Below are 17001 nucleotides of genomic sequence, written 5' to 3'. Positions count from 1 at the left end.
TGCAATAAGGAAATAAAAAATTATAAGTTGTATGAAAATGTCATTCGTACCATAAAATCCAATTCACAAGTAAAAATGGGGAAATCCGAAGAAAAGAATCTGTAGTTGATAGCATTGAAAATGAATTAGAATTCTAAGGGTATTGTATCACCTGTGCTTATCTATTCTAGTAAAACTGAAGAAATTACATAAAATACAATAGCTTTTGAGATGTCCACGAAACTTTCAACATAACAGCTATACATACATTGGGTCATACTTAAGAGTTCTTTTTCCAAGAATTCTGAAAACCCTATTCACCCCTTTAAAGCTTCTTCTATTAGTCTTCAAGACACGTGGTAGAGATTTATGATCCCTCTTGGCTAAAAACCAAAGTTGCCTTTTTTTTTTTTTTTTAACTGAAAATAGGAAGGAAAGCTTTTTCCTTATTTTGCCGGACTTTTAACTACACATGTGGATCAGAGGTACAACAACACTGAAAGCAGTGACAGCTTACATGCTCGCGAGGACTAACCGAGGGTTGTGGGGGGTGAAAAGAAGCGGTGGTTGGGGAAGGAGACCTTTAAGGCTGTACCAATGTATAAGCTCAAATTAACCATTAAGTGTGGAATTTTTGGGGACAAATACCTCTTGACTTTTTTTCTCATAGAATTTGTTTGAGAACATAAAGAAAAACAGATATATTGATTGGTTTTTGTAGTATCCATTACAACGACACTACCACTAAACCTCGTACCGAAACTGTGATGAAAATTTATGAGAGAGTCTATTTACGACTTCCACACACAAATCCAGTATAAAACCAAATTCAAAGTGTATATATTTATATACACCATCTCTACTACAACCTTACATTGCGGACGCGGACGTTATTCACACTTAAAGGGTTCATGTTCTCAACATCTTCACTTTAATTAAAATATTAGCTATGACTTAGTTACGTGAGACTTAAAAATGATCGGGAGCTCTGCTACTGGTTTATCAAAATCAAATTGTTATTTCTGCTTTGTACCTGCAACGATTAATTTAAAAGCAACAAGATGCTTTACGGTAACTTTAAAAAAGCTTGAAATGTCAAAATATATTTAAATGTGAATCCATAACCTTATCTATTAGCTCTTTTCTCGTATATTTAATTCTTTTTGATTGGCCTAATTATGTAATACATTCTTTAAAAGCACTAACCTAAAATTACTTCCGGTGCCCTGTAATGCCGGGTGGAGACGATCGTACTATGGTGTTCGTGATCAAATGTAGCACTTCCGAAGTCAATTAGCTTTACATCAGTTCTTTTGACTCTCCTTATGTCTCGTTTCTGGAAAAGAAAAATTATTATTATTATTGCAGTAATAGGAACACGTCAATAAGAGGTTAAAATTCTTAAGTGAAAACCCTTCAGGTTCCTTTGATCTTTTACTGATATGTGCTTTGATAGAATAAAGGCTAATTAGATTACGTGAAATGATGTAATAATTTTAGCTACAAGTCTAATACTTTGCTATGAAGGTAATACATTCTATTCGTAAGAGGGACTGAAGTTTATAAGGATATGTTAATAATACTAGTATTATCCATTGAAACTCAGAATAAACTAAAATGACACTTAGGTATATTGTATGGATAATTTTAGCCTCTAGCAATTGACAGGTTTACCCTAGTCCACTAAAATTGAAAGGATGAAAGTTAATTGCACCCGGAGAAGTGTCTTATTTTTTTATTAATATGAACTAACTCCAAAGGCTATAATACAGCAAGACATTATAACAATACGAAGGAAATATTGTTATTATTTGGTGTTTCTAATTTCGTTTCCATATTTACTTCAAGAATTTTATTATGAGATGTTTCAAGTACTAAACTAATGTGGACGTGTGCGAGTCACTTTTACACACTTAAGCCTCACAGACTGGCAGACTGAAGGCAGCTAAGGGATAGCATACGAAATTCTTCTAAGTAAGGTGATGATTCCTGTTTTGCTTAATGTTCCCTTAGTTATCCTTCTGTCGAGAGGTACTACAGATATATTGACTTTCACTCACGATAAATGCTATGATAATGACATGTCTTGCCATGTGTTAGTAGTGTCACTTTATTACACATCAATGTGTAATGTTTATTTAGATTACTATGATATAAAAAATAGCAAGGTAAACACGTATTTCGTTACGGATTGTATATTATATACATGAACAATGAATACCGGTATTACCTTACTTGTTCCTGCCGGGTCAACTGCCCAAAGATCTACATATTTATTTTACAACCTTATATCGCAATTTTTAATGAAAAATTATATTCTGTAACTGCACATACATAACTTGTTTGAATTTTGTCTTTTTCATGCCCAAGATAGATCTGCATTTTTGACCTTCCTTATTTTCATTGATATTCTTAACCAAATGTAGAATTCTCTACGAGAACTTCAGGTGTTCTTGAAAACTACTTAAAAAAAAATTTTAAAAAATGCATCATACCTTGTGTCTAAAACGTGTAATTTACTTAAGGATTCTACTTACCTTTTTACTATTATACACGATGTCATAATCTGAATCTACAAACAAAATATTCTCTGGCTTCAAATCAGTATGTGTGAGTTTACTATCATGTAGGAATTTTACAGAATAACAAAGTTGATATGATATGTGACGTACTTGATCCAGAGTATATGGCTGGTAGTTATTATCTTTCTGTAATGGGAAAAAAAAATAAAAAGAATTATTATCTCATTTCACTAAATATTCAGACGCCGAAAATTAGCTAGATGACACCTCAATTGACACTTCAATATCCACTGAAGTCCTGTTCTAAAATTGTAAAATTTTCTAAAAGTGTAGAATTCTACCTATGGTTCAACGGAAAAACATTTAAAACAAAGTTGGAAAAAAAAGCTTACTAGCAATAATAAAATAATTATTTACCTTTTCTACTGCGATTTTATTTATTTATTTATTTATTTATTCCATTAATATTTCGACCGTGGATCTTGCTGCGGCCTTCAACAACTTCGGTTTACTTATGCAGGAGGTACTTCTTTATATTGGACATAAAATTATTAAGAATATGAGCTCCTTGAACACTGAGAAGTATTACTGACTGCCAATAGTAAATTATATCCACTATTAACAAGTTTTCAGTGTTTTAACAAATTTATACTCTATAAACAATTTTAGGTTCCATATAAAGAATCATTTATTGCGTAAGCAAGCTGAAACTGATGAAGCCCGCAGCCAAGATAGAAGGAAGAAATATTAGTGAAATACACAATAGAAAAAGCTAATAATTTTTTGATTCATTTTATGTGTATGTAAAAAATAAATAAATAATTGAAATCTGTAGCTTACTAGCATTCCATTTACTGTTTTCTGAGATTAATAGATCCTGTTAAGAAGCTTGCTCAGAATACGGAAAGGTGACATAAAAGAGGTAAAAATTCCGAATTATGCCCATCAGTCCACAGGGAAACGGATGATTTGACAGGTCAGAAACTACTCTGTTTTCAAGGAATTACTGTATACACGCCTCTTCATATATTTTCGAGGCCCGGCTGAGGATACATATGCCTCATTCGTATATATTTTCAGCCTAGAGTCTGAGGAAGATCCCGGCATAGAACGAAAACTAATTTTTATGAACGACCTGTGCTGATAACTTTTTTAAAGCTCATTTTGAATTTACTCCTTTCTTGGCAACAATTACAATATGAACATATATACTCACCAGAAAATCGAAGACACTGAGCCCTAGCATTTCGAATCCAATACACATGTGCCCATGATAATCAAACCAATCCAGCATCTTCACACACAAGCTGCAATGGAACAATATTCATCATTCTATACCTAATGACATGGATGAACATTCACTGTTACATAATTAATCTATTGGCAGGTTATTTGTATGGTTTCTATACATTTCAGTATCTACTTGATTTTCGTCTCGATGTAAGAATTATTCTATCGCCTATTAAAAATGATGGAAACACCTGTAGTTTGCACTTTGCAACACGATAAGATATGTGAGGTGGTAACACTGAAGATGTGAATGCAGTGCCTGTCTGCTGTGAGCAATGTTATGTAAATGTGTTGAAGGCGCAAACGGTGATAATTGAAAAGCGAGACCTGCCTTTTACTAGCATAGTTTGTTCTTATTGTGGATGCACAGTTAGTATATCTAAGGATCCTGGTGTGTTAGGTGTGTCGAAAGGAACTGTGTCTATGGTGATGAAAGCCTGCAAAACGAGCAAATCAGACGAAGAGTAATAAATAGTAGACGGAAGGGCAGCCTTGGTGACAGGAGTACTGAATCCAAACACTGAAAAGGATAGTCACAATGAATCTTACGGAGAATACGACGAAATTAACTGGGAAATAAATAAATAAATAAATAATAATAATAATAATAAATCTGGGACAACCTTTTGCAACAATCATTGTCCAACGCAGCTGCATAACCTGATTGCAAATCCGAGGTGCAAATCTCAAATCTTTGATCACCACCAACAACGCATTTGAGCGATGAAAATGTTACTGAGAACATGCGGAGTGGAAAGTCATGATTTGAAATACGATAATGCGATGAGTTCTTTTTCACCTTATGTCCAACAAAAGTCGTGGCTGTGTATGTTGGATGGCAAAAGAAGTATATACTACTACTTGTCTTCCTTCTACCGTGAAACACGACAGTGGCCACAATTTACTGGTATTCCATGGGTGCTGTGATTATGTTTACAGGTTATATTACTGTCTGTAATTATGTGTACATTTCAGGTGACCACGTGCACCCTACGATCCAGATATTTTTGGCAAATGACGTTTTTTCAAGATGACTGCACCAATTCACGCTGTTGTTGCGTGATTTCATGAAAATCTAAATGAACTAGAATGTATTCTTTGGCTTGCGCAATCCCTAGGCCTCAACGGAACACTATGGTCAGTTCTGGAACTCAGAATCCAAAGCAAATATTCTCCATCCTTGCTAACGGAACTAAGTGTCTCACTGCAAAAAGAACGGTACAATATTCCTCTGAAACTATTCATGACTTATATGGCTTCATTACACACTGAATCAAGTTGTTCTGCGAAGTAACGGTGGTCCCAAGTTGTATAAATCAAGTAAGTTGCATTTTCTTCAGGTATTTCCATCATTTTGATATATTTTCCACTCCCACTTTACAAATGCTAGTGCAATACAAGCTGTTATTTATGGTACAGAAGCAGTAAATTTATCATTCTTCAACAACCATTAATATTGAAAATTTAATACTATTTCTAAATATTACTCGGAAGATTATGGACACTCTTAAAAACAAATGTTTCTGGATGTAATCATCAAATTATATTTAAATTATGACAACCGTTGTACGGATCCTATGAAGATAGTGACTCCACTATATTTGCTATGTTTATCGTTGTAAGTTGAGCCGAGTAAAACACGCTTACCATGTGTTTACGTAAAACAAAAAATCGCACTGTTTCTAACAGTGTTTCTCAACCTGATTTATCTAAACACATACCCAACGGGCAGAACAACAATAATCTGATCAACAAGTTGCCAATATTGCATTCCGCTAGTTACTTAAATAATGACTACTACTTTCCAAAACAAGATAAAAACTCACACTTATCAGCATAATTATATTATAGTTCCTTCAGGTTCGGTACCTTTAGCACAATCTTACTAAAAGCATATATAGAAAATATTTATATATTTATACTTTTTCGATCAACTACTGATCACATGTCTCGCGATCTTTACTTCTACATTTATCCTATTATACAGTGTTGTCTAAGATGCTATGCAGTGACACAACGAAAAATCAAAGTGTACACTATTTTGTTTTCTTACAGTTCAAGAAAGAATTATTTACTTGCGCCAGTGTAATAAATCATACAGAATGAGTCAGTTTTTCCTCATTTTTAACAAAGTTTAATTGTACTCGGTTTGCCCCTCACATATGAGCCTGCTATTTAATTCCTTTATGAACATTTCTAGTTCACTTTCATGTTAACTTCATCCATCTTCACTCTGAAACTATTATTTAATTAATACTTTTCTGACTAGAGTATATACTTATTTATTAAAATAAGTCTTAACAGTTACAATACTTAACGTTAAAGTTAGATGAAGATACCGTTAAGTTATTGAAACTGTTAAGACTAATTTTAATAATTAATTATTCACTTTCGTAGTTTTGATATTATGCGGATACGTTCCTCTCATCGTTCAACAGTAACAATGTTGAGAAATTAGACACGATGATCAACAGTGGCAATTTTGTGATGATAGCAGCCAGAAAGGGTAATCATCTTGTCCAATCTATCAGTAAGGAAAGTAATTGTTTTTTTTTTTTTTTTTTTCCTACAACAAACATACTGCACTCTTGCTATGAAAGTGCCACAACTCAAAAATTGTCAAGTTACATTATATATATATATATATATTTTCAGAGCCTCCCCTCTATCCGACAATATAAGAATCACGGCTCTAGCTTCACTAGAAGCTGCGTGAGAGCACTAGTTTTATTAGTTAATAACATTAAAGCGAATATATTACCAACACTTAAATGCAATTTACTCAAAACTATTTTGAGTTGTGGCACTTTTGTAGCAAGAGTGCAATACGTAAAACTATATCTTGAGGACAAAATAGGTTTATCAAATATTAAGCAGTAGGCAGAGATTACAATCCTACAGATGGCTCTTCCTGGGGTGCTTAGTCTTCCCTCACAAAATGTTATGGAATTTACTATCTTCTTTTGAAAATCTTTCACATAGCGCAGGAATTTCGCGTAACAACAATTATTATCTCATGAACTGAAACCACTATTTCTGGCTGTCAGACAGAGCTTGCAACTATATGTAAACAGAATTTTTAAATACTAGAAGGTTTACTACGATTACTAAATTCTTGTTTTTGCATTACTCAAACTCAGTAAGTAGACGGGAATGTAGCAATACGACAAAGAGCAAAAATTTGCACGATGTCGCTACCGGTTTATCTACTCACCTCCTCGTATTCTTATATTATGTCGATGAACTTAGCAATTACTAGTTAGCTCTACTTAAAACACAAAAAAGTACCTTCTACACTGCTGCTATTTCTTTATACTAGCTTTGATGTTAAAAGTATTTTTACTCAACACAATCTTTGAAAATACTTACTGCCTACTGTCTGGATCCTTCTCTGCTATTTTTTCCAAGGCATTTATTTCTAATTTGGCTGCTTCCCTGTACTTTTCAACATTTTTGATTATTTTTAAGGCCATAACATGATCCCTAAAATAAAATTCAGAAAGTAATATTAAGGTTGTATAAAGGCACGCCTGATTCAATCATGTAAGATAATTTGGATGCCCCTTTTCCGCAATTAATTTCCTTGCCAAAAGGTTGCAGATTATGGTTACAAATAAAACTAAAAATATAAAAACAATACTACTTGTCTTTGTAAATACCTAAAAGTGGTTCTAATTACAATCTAGTTTAAAAAAAAAAAAATATGAGTGAGCAAAGAGAAACAACTATCACACTGAAAACAGCTATACTACAAAATCCTCCACGAACTTGTAGGTTCGTGTGTTACAAAAATTGATGAAACAAATATAGCTAAACCTGAATTCCAAACCCCTGCACAGAATTTTATATTGTCCATGACTGATGTATTAATGTGAATAGTGAAACTTTTATTTTTATTTTTTTGAGTCTTTTCTTCTCTCTACGTGTTTCGCACTTAGACTACCTATTATCAGTACTGCATCTCGTAATTAAAGCTGATTAATCATTTTTCATTTTTAGCATTTCATACAGAAACAAAAATTGTATACGAATGCAATTAAAAATTTTACTTTGCCACCACTGCAATATTAAAACGCAGCATAGCTCGTAATATCAAAAGCAGCAACGTTCATAAATACCGACTGGATATGAACTCAATGGCTAACTGGCACTAGAAATTTATATTTTTAATAACTAAGAAAATTAACTTCTATCAATAGTGATGTACCAACTTTTACTACTACTGTCTTGTTCTAAATTTAGAAATGAACCTTTTCATTTCTATCTTAGACTTAAGAAATATCCCAACACTGTTAATGTTATTTTTCTAATAAATTTAACACTTAAACTGATCAAGATAAGAGATACGCCCAGCCCATAGTCACTACCGACGGTTTCAGCAACAGAGGCGCCATTTCAACCCTTCTGGCCTCTCTCTGCCTAAGCCGCTGGGTCTAGTCCCAGACTTTAGCAGTTCGACGCTGTTGTGCAGTCTTTACGAACCGGTTCTTATCTCCTGTTTTGTGGAGTGTGCTGTTTAATGGAACATCCGACCTCGTCTTGAAACACGGACTAAGAAATTTAATGTGTGCGGGACGCATTTGGAATTAGTAAACCCAAAGCTGTAATGGAAATAAAGGCATCTCTATATAGAGGCTGAGGGAAGATTGAGACCCATCTTTCTTTATCTTTGGAAGGGATGAAATTACCTCTCGTGCCTAAGCGGGTGGGCCAGGTCCCAGATCTTAGTAATCCAATACTGTTGGTTCAGACTTTATAAACTGGGAGTACCTTCTGTTTGTGGCGTACGATCTTCTTTCCCTTTTCATTTTATTTGGTATAAGGTGTGAAATAGTACTTTAATTGTTACAAGAGTCCTCAGTATGTTCTGGTTCGGTAGATTGTTACCTCACGCCAGCGAATACTCATTGTATCTCAGACTGTGGCCACATAATTTAGCAGGCATTGTTTTTTTTTCAAATTTGTAACCAGTTTCAAAAGTGACAATAATTAGTAAGGAAATTTTGTCCAGATTATGCAGCCTCCCTTTAACAATCAAAAATTGAACTAATTTCCACACCACTCTAACCCTCACAGTAATTTCACTTATAAGGACATTTTTTCACATTTTACATCTAATATTTAATTTAAACACAGTTTTGTCCTTTCGCCTGCTTGAAAGTGAAAAAATGAAATGAAATCTTTGAGTTTTACGTCCCACGGTTATACCGGTGAGGCTAAAGGAGACGGTGATGATGAATAATGAATGAAATGGTGGAATGAAGAAAGTGGGAGGAAACGGGAGAACCCCGTGAAAACCCACGCACACGGTGTTTGTCCACCACAAAGTTCACTTGGCGGCGGCTGGGATCGAACCCGGGACCCCAAGCACCAGAGGTGAACGCTCTACCACTGAGCCACCGCGGCCCCTCTGCTTGAAAGTACTTGGCAATTACAGACTAATAATGTGTTCAAACAGAAATAACAAACTGCTCTATGCCAGCCAGCTCTCACGCATATGTATGAACTGTAGAAGTCTCTCCCCCTTCCCAGTAGAAACTAGTTTCAAAATAAATGGACCATTATTTTGACAGAGCAGAGTGCATTTTCAGTAAACACACCTTTGTCGAATTTACCCTTACTAATCGAAATGCCTTTATATATATACGAGGCGCATTTCAAAAGAAAGGGCAGATATTTTATTATAAGCGACTGGCAATAGTGATCGGATCACACTTGCACAGTACATCACTTGGTCCATTGGCTATCAAACAACCATAGTTTCGCCAGTCATCTGTTTGTTTTCGTGTGTGCTGGAGCGTGTTAAAATGGCTGCGCGCATACACAATCCCGCCAGGTGCGAGGTCCGCTCTGTGACTAATTTCTTCATGCCAAATGACAAAGTGCTGCTGAAATTCATAAAGAATTGTGTGTAGTGTACGGCGAAAGTGTAATGAGTGAAGGAAAAGTATGGCACTGGTGCCGTGCATTTAAAGAAGGCCGTACAAATATCTACAACGAAGAGAAGAGTGGAAGACCAAGCATTCAGACTGACAACTTGGTGCAGCGAGTGAATGAAAAAAAAAAAGAAATTCATCGCTTCACCATTACCGCTCTACACATCGAATTTCCAGAGGTTTCACCAACAACATTGCACCTAAAAAAGTGGCTTTCATCTCAACGATTTGAAGAACCTGATGAATTGAAAACGGCAGTGTTGAAGTGGCTGAACCCCAGGCGGCAAATTTCTATGCAGAGGGTATAAAAAAAAACTTGTGCCACGGTACAGAAAGTGCTTGGAAATAATGGTGACTATGCTGAAAAATAAAGTGGATATGTACTTGTTTTTACCCAATAAAACAATGTTGCTAAACTTACTTACCTGTTTCCAATTAAATATCGGCCCTTTCAGGAATATTAGTTTTCCCTATAGCTGGTTGATTGGCTTTTAAAGTTTTGCTTTACCAACAATGCTACATGTGACGGATCCTATTACTTAAAGTGAGAACTGATCTAGTAACTGGATTTTATCCGAGGTAAGAATCCTCACCAGACTTCGCGAAATTGCTTGTTCAATTCAGTTTATTACAAAAATTTACTTAACGTAATTCAAATCGGTCACTTCGTTTCTAAGTTGCTGATAAAATATATACCATGATACAATTTTCTAACATGAACTATACTGTGTGGACTATGATACTGGATCATTTGCACCTGATTAAGAAATGTGCGAGATTAAGTTTTCCAAGAGGTATATTTTATTTTCATTCAAGAAACACACTGATAAAATGTTTGCAAAAATTCTGCTCCCACAAAGAGCTGAGATTACAAAGAGTTTTATTGTATTGATATATAATTTATAATTTTGTAGTATTTTCTATTAGCTTAAAGTAATAAATAAATGCAAATATTAAATGGTGGTGTATTTTACTGTATTTCCGTCATTGTTTCCCAAAACTCTGCAGTTTTTTGATTAAAAATTTGATCTCTGTAACCGATTGTCAAAAAGTACTAGTGATAAAACATTGGGGTATTGTTTTCTGTCAGAATGTGGGTAACCTACAGGTATACGCCACAATTTTCTACTGATTGTAATCTACCACTGTTTCTTTCTCGAAGTTCGTCATACCAGCCAATTTTCTATTTGGCCGATCGGTCTTCGCGAGTCATACGTTCGTCCTAAGCGCGGGGCATCGTTACTCTTAACACTTGTCTTTCTAAAGCGACAAACCCATTTTGTCGCCATATTTCTGCCAACGGAATCTTTTTCGTACCAAGATGTCTAAACTCGTGATCTTTATTGGAATTCCTTGATCGCAATAATAACGAGCGCGAGCACAAGCGAGTCCAAGTTCTGTGGATAGTAAGCCCCAACGAAGCTAATAATAGCGAACACCAACCTCAATCTGAGCACAATCAGAGCAAGATCAAGCTACGGCTACTCTCTACTCTCATTAAGATCAGCGAGTTACACTGAGAATAGTGAGTCCAGATTGCAAAATGACTATTTCTGCTAAATACACACTACATTGTTTCCCCACTTCTCTTGATATGCCGTTTATTGTAACTTAAGGTTAATTCATGTGCCGTTAAAGAGAGGGTAATCTATAACTGCTGTTTACGACGCCAAAGGGCCTGATCAGAACAAAATGGGTACCACCTGACACCAATTACTGTCAGGCGGCAACAAAGACTTAAAATGTTGCATCAAACCAAAATATTGCTAAGATTTATCATTGACTGAATTTCTATACTGTAAGTATACGAGTAAATGTTACTTACGTGTGTAAATCCTTGACTTTGACAACCTTGCCAAATGTGCCTTCCCCTAAGGTGGCCAAAATCTTGTCTGAAAAAGAAGTACAAAATACATTAGGCACACATTATAAGTGACTTCGCCTTATAGTCTGAATTTTTCTCTGCCAATCCAAACTTTTATTACATAACTTTTTATCTTTTTTAACTTTAGAGATCTCTCAAAATTAATTTATTATTTACGATTCAATATTTTGTCCTTACACTTCTGTTAAATTATAGAAAATAATACTTGTGACTACAAGAAAAAAAAGTTAACTGCTACCTATATCAATTTTGATTACTGCCAAACATGCAATTTTCTTGAATAGTATGTAAAATTTAGTTCTAACACTCAAACCAATCCTATTTTTTTAAACTTTATATTGTAAAATTACTTTGTGACTAAATACTTTCCCTCATCTTTTATTTCACATTATCTACCTTTCGTCATGCTCAAATATTTTATTTCAAAATTACGAAATACTTATATTTGAAGTAACACCCTAGCTTACTGTTACTTAAGACCAAATTATAAAATTCTCTTTATTAAAAAATCCCACATGAAAAGAATGAAATTCCACAACCAGTCAAAATTAATCCTACACTTACTTCCCTATACAAACTAAACTCTCACCCTCCCACCTCCTGGAAAAGAATTGTGCATTAATTATCCCTTAAAATCTCATTTTGTATTAAAAAAATAAATAATAATCCCTTTCTAAAAACAGTGTAAATATATATATGTAATAAAAGATATATGTATATAGCAAAGTTATTATTAATGGGAAATAAAACTGTCACTAGAGGAAATCTAAATTACTACAAAGTGTATTCACGAACATCGGTCTTGTAGTACGTCGCCATGGCGGTATATCAGGTGCCCATCTTCATCATCTTCCACAGAAGGAGCTCGAGAACTCTGCAATCGCCAACCAGCAGCAGCATCATCCAGGCCATCACGGGCACCAATCGTTCAACCAATCAGCAAGGACCCAAAGGAGCCATGTGATGAAAGTTCGTTGTTGCGTGAGGATGTGCCCATTGTCGTAGATCATTCATAGCCGCCAATTAACCGAGATGCAACCCAACAATAGACAAAGAGGGGAAAGGCAAATGGTTGCCATGTCAACAATTGTCAACAATGATTGCCATGGGAACAAGATATGTTACCATAGCAAAGCAATATAGATGGAGGCAGTGGTAGTGAGAAAACTGTTTATGTGCCTTGTACTTTTTAAAATTTCTTTTTTTGTTTTTAAAGAAAGATATAAACATCATTAAATAAACAGAACAATTAAAAACTACCACCACAGCCTCACTAATATAATAAATAGTACAATAAAAACCAATAATTCTTTTAAACATTACTCTTTTGAAGTGTGTGTGCTGAACTGCAAACTATTATCATTACGAAACTTTATCACTTGTATACAAAAATGAATTTTTTTTGAACTTTGTAATTTTAATATAGTGTGTCTATAAATTAGTTATACAAAAAAATACGAAGTTTTAGCTGTCGAATTTTCCAACAAAAAAAAAAAAAATGTGAGCTATATTCCTCTTGAAAATATCTCTAGGAACCATACAGATATTCCAGCAGATATGCAACGAACTATCGGAGAGTGTGTATCAACATGAAACGCATCCAATGTTACTTGTGGTTTCGCACTCAATGTTGTAATTACAAAAATTTGAGAGAACGAGTATAACAAACCTTGATACTTATCATGTATGGAGAGCCATGTAATTTGTAGTATTTAAAAATGCAGGTGTTACAAAAATGTGTCCCAATATTTTGGGAATAGATTCCTCATCAAAATATGAAAAAAGCTCATATGGATCTGTGCTCAAAAGTGGATAGTTTTGGAGTTAGGGTGCCGAAAATGTGAAACAAGTGACCTTTGAAGTTTATAGCTCCACTAGTATGGGATCTATCGTAGTCGGGTCAAGACATTACTGAGGAACTGGTATGTGAACTAATCAAACATCCATGTTTAAGAATGCTCCAATTTTTAAAGAGGGAGGTGGAGAGTGATCAAATACTTCCAAACAGCATTTCTCAAAATGACTGTGCAAGTATCAAAGGTTCCTAAAAATTAATATTTGGATAGTTTACATACCAATTCCTCAGTGATGTCTTGACCCGACTAGGATCAGTCCTATAGTAGTGGAACTATGCACTTTTATTTATTTATTTTTTACATACGGTTTGGGCACTTGTAATCATGAAACTATGCACTTCCGGCCACAGGTCTATATGAACATTTTTTTCTCATTTTGATGTAATGAATCTATTTCCAAAATATTTTTTGTAACACCCTGTATAAGTTACTTCCAAATATCAAATGAAGAGAAAAGTTTATTCATGTCAACTACTTTGAAGTGATGTTAGCCAAGGTAAACAGTGTTCTACATTTTTAAGCACTTTCGTCCTCGTTTTAAAGATACCACCCTTGCACCGTAAAGGCAGAAAGCATTTTATTTTCGAACGAACAAAGAAAACTCCATTTATTTGCTTGGGGAACGTTCCTTTGGTGATTATTCAATGAAGTAAATTGTTTATGTCTATTAACATTAGCATTACACCCGGAATGGAACGTACTAATTTTAATACAATAATTGTTATGTAAAAAAGAAATAAACATGGATTTAAAAGAAACTCCATATACTGCACGACTCTGGAATAGTGATAAGAATAAAACATTTTACTTCTCTTGAAATCTTTCAATACATTCTCGAACAACTTAACCATCTCCACATACAGGAAAAGTATCACAAGGATGTATTGTATGCTAAGAAGGTAGTGAGTGATGCTCTATGTCAATTCTTTGAAATATGTTAGCCACCAACCAATTTATGCCTTCTCTCCAATATTAAGTTACTCTACCGAATTTTTGTATAACTAATTTGTAAACACATCGTATACAAGTTTTCTTTTTCTTTTAATAATCTGATAATCAAAGTCATTTATGTAAGATTTATTAAGCTTCGTTTGTCTTACCAGTTCTTCTCTTCTGTCGATCAACTTCGTTAACAACACGGGTAGAGGAAACAGCATGCTGCATGGCACTTGCTGTTAGTGGCATCATCGGACTCATTTAAACAATTATGTATGCCCTGATCACCTAAGTCCGTCTGTCTAATGCAGGATCAAAACAGGGATACGAACTATAACAAAGACACAACAGAACATGGATCCTGTTATGGATATATATTACATTATAAGCAGCATTAGAACAACCATCAAACTCGATGTTTACATGCTTCTAATGATCTTCGTTTCAAAAATGCCAAACGTCACGGCACTTATCATTAGCACTCCACAATTAACACTACAGTTAACTGCTAGTAGGACTCTTAGAAAATAAAAACAAATAAGTACGCTTACGTATTAGGAATAAGCGCAATTGATATACTGAAAAATCAGATCGGAAGTAATGCCATTACATTTCAGTTTGTAGAAAGAAAAAATGGTGAATACTCATTACACTACGTTAATTAAAATAGTTTACGATTTAAGAATATTTCACATGGTGCGCACACCCTACGAAGTCAGCCACTTAATGAACGATAATTTAACTTAGCTCTTCTAGTGATATGCATTTCACTTTTTATCTAGACTTTACATTTGAAAATAATAATGGTGGGCGAAGTAAACGTTGCTCTTCTTTTCAACGTATATAAACTGATTGTGCAGGCATTACATTCGCACCGCCTAATCAATCCTGACAAAGCATAGGGTGGTCAGATCCCACGCGACATGGAGAATAATCACCGATAAAAACAATCCCTTGGAGTTCAATAGGAAGAAATTTAATGGTTCAAACTCGGCAACCAAAAGCCTGCACAAGCTTTTATAGCAGTACCATCATGTGAAGTCTGATCAGATCAAACGAGTTAGGTTCAACTCGTGCGACTGAGCCTCAAATTTAATGGCTAATTCGGGAACCAAATCCCTGTACACCATATTTCATTATGCATACTACGCCTGTCAAGGCGTAACACCATGCCAGGTTTCAAGATTGGATAACTTTCAACAATTGCATGGAGAAATTGTTCTGCGAAACAATTTCTCTAAATCCAAATTTCTAATTTTGTCAAATAGCTTGGAAACCAAGACTGCACATTGTAACATTTCACGCACTTGTATAGTAGGTCAAAGCTACACAGCTACCAATACCCACATTTGATCAATTTGGTTGAACTCTACTAACATATAACCCTTTATTTTTTAAGGGAAAATCAATGAAGCACGAAAAAGGTACCGTCACTTGAAATCAACAGCAACAACGGAGCATAAAATTTTAGAATTATTTGCTATCTGGAAACCTAAATAATAATACTTATAATAATCATCTGAGGTAGTTAATGGGCATGGTGATATCATGTATTGTTTTTTGTTCGCAAGGTTTCTGTTCCAACGTAATCACAACCACCGTGAATTGTGTGGCAAATAAAGTAAAGCATGGTGGTAACATTCCTAATAGTTCTCTATAAATATTTATTAGCTTGAACTATGCACATTTAACATACATATTTACAGAAATGAGGAACGTCACCTCGACTATAATATTCGCTATAAATTTCCTATTGTAGTTGAGTTACATTTTTTATTAACGTATGTACTAGTAAGCATACCACAAATAGCAAAATATTTACAGAATAGTTTCCTAAGGCATCAATACACAACAGTATACGGGACAAAGGATGGAATATATTCAATGTATTAAGTGTATTTCTCTTGTATTGAAAGAAAATATAAGAAAAGCAACTAACGTGATATGTATATGGGGTCAAATTGCTGTTTGAATCTGTTTAAGCTAGCACTTCAACCGTAGATTTCGATATTGACCAAGGTAGACACTATCCTTTGTCGTAAATTGAACTTGAGAAAATTATTTCAATTCCTGTGATCAGTGAAACTAACATTTTGTTCTATAACTTGTATTCAACTACTCACGCCCTCCCCGCTGATCTAGTGGCTAGCACGTGCGCCTTGGTGGACGTGATCTCGTGTTCGATTTCCTGCAGAGTCTTGAAAAATCTGAACGCATGCTATGGTTCGGGTTCTATATACTACGTCCGCATCTCATATAGACTGTGTTGAAAAGGTGCTAAACTATAATCCCGCAAAAACATGACTAATCTTATAGAAATTCTCGTAATGCATTAGTAACATTAGTGTACTTGATCATCAATTGCTGACAAGCATATAGCATCTATCCTTACCTGATAGGTAATCAAGAACCCATGCTGAAACTTGAGTAAATAACTGACCCTAAATTCTAACTTACTTCTGTCTAAAACGGTTTTTCGGATTAATTATATTGATTTACTCACTACAACAGTTCTTATATCAAGGGGGGAAGGGGAAGAATCAGGGAAATTTTCTAAGTGATGCTGCTATAGTACAGAACAGCCTAGTGGCTCTACT

The 17001-nt window shown here is 34.7% G+C and overlaps 1 protein-coding gene across 1 annotated transcript in view; it reads right to left on the bottom strand.

Moving 5' to 3' along the window:
* LOC145684228 (serine/threonine-protein kinase Doa-like) overlaps positions 1–17001 on the bottom strand; it is a 51671-nt gene that overhangs the window by 23813 nt on the left and 10857 nt on the right. Inside the window, exons 2-7 of the mRNA XM_081756320.1 lie at positions 12408–12486; positions 11553–11619; positions 7161–7274; positions 3718–3808; positions 2517–2687; positions 1186–1315 (exon numbers count right to left, since the gene is read on the bottom strand). Coding sequence (XP_081612446.1) covers positions 1186–1315; positions 2517–2687; positions 3718–3808; positions 7161–7274; positions 11553–11619; positions 12408–12486 — 652 coding nt within the window. The remainder of the gene's footprint in view (positions 1–1185; positions 1316–2516; positions 2688–3717; positions 3809–7160; positions 7275–11552; positions 11620–12407; positions 12487–17001) is intronic.

This window comes from Thermobia domestica, chromosome 4, assembly GCF_964235325.1.
Source record: "Thermobia domestica chromosome 4, izTheDome1.hap1.1, whole genome shotgun sequence".
Classification (NCBI taxonomy): Eukaryota; Metazoa; Arthropoda; class Insecta; order Zygentoma; family Lepismatidae; genus Thermobia; species Thermobia domestica.
The sequence above is the reverse complement of the archived record's forward strand: the minus strand, read 5'-3'. Positions and strand labels throughout refer to the sequence as shown.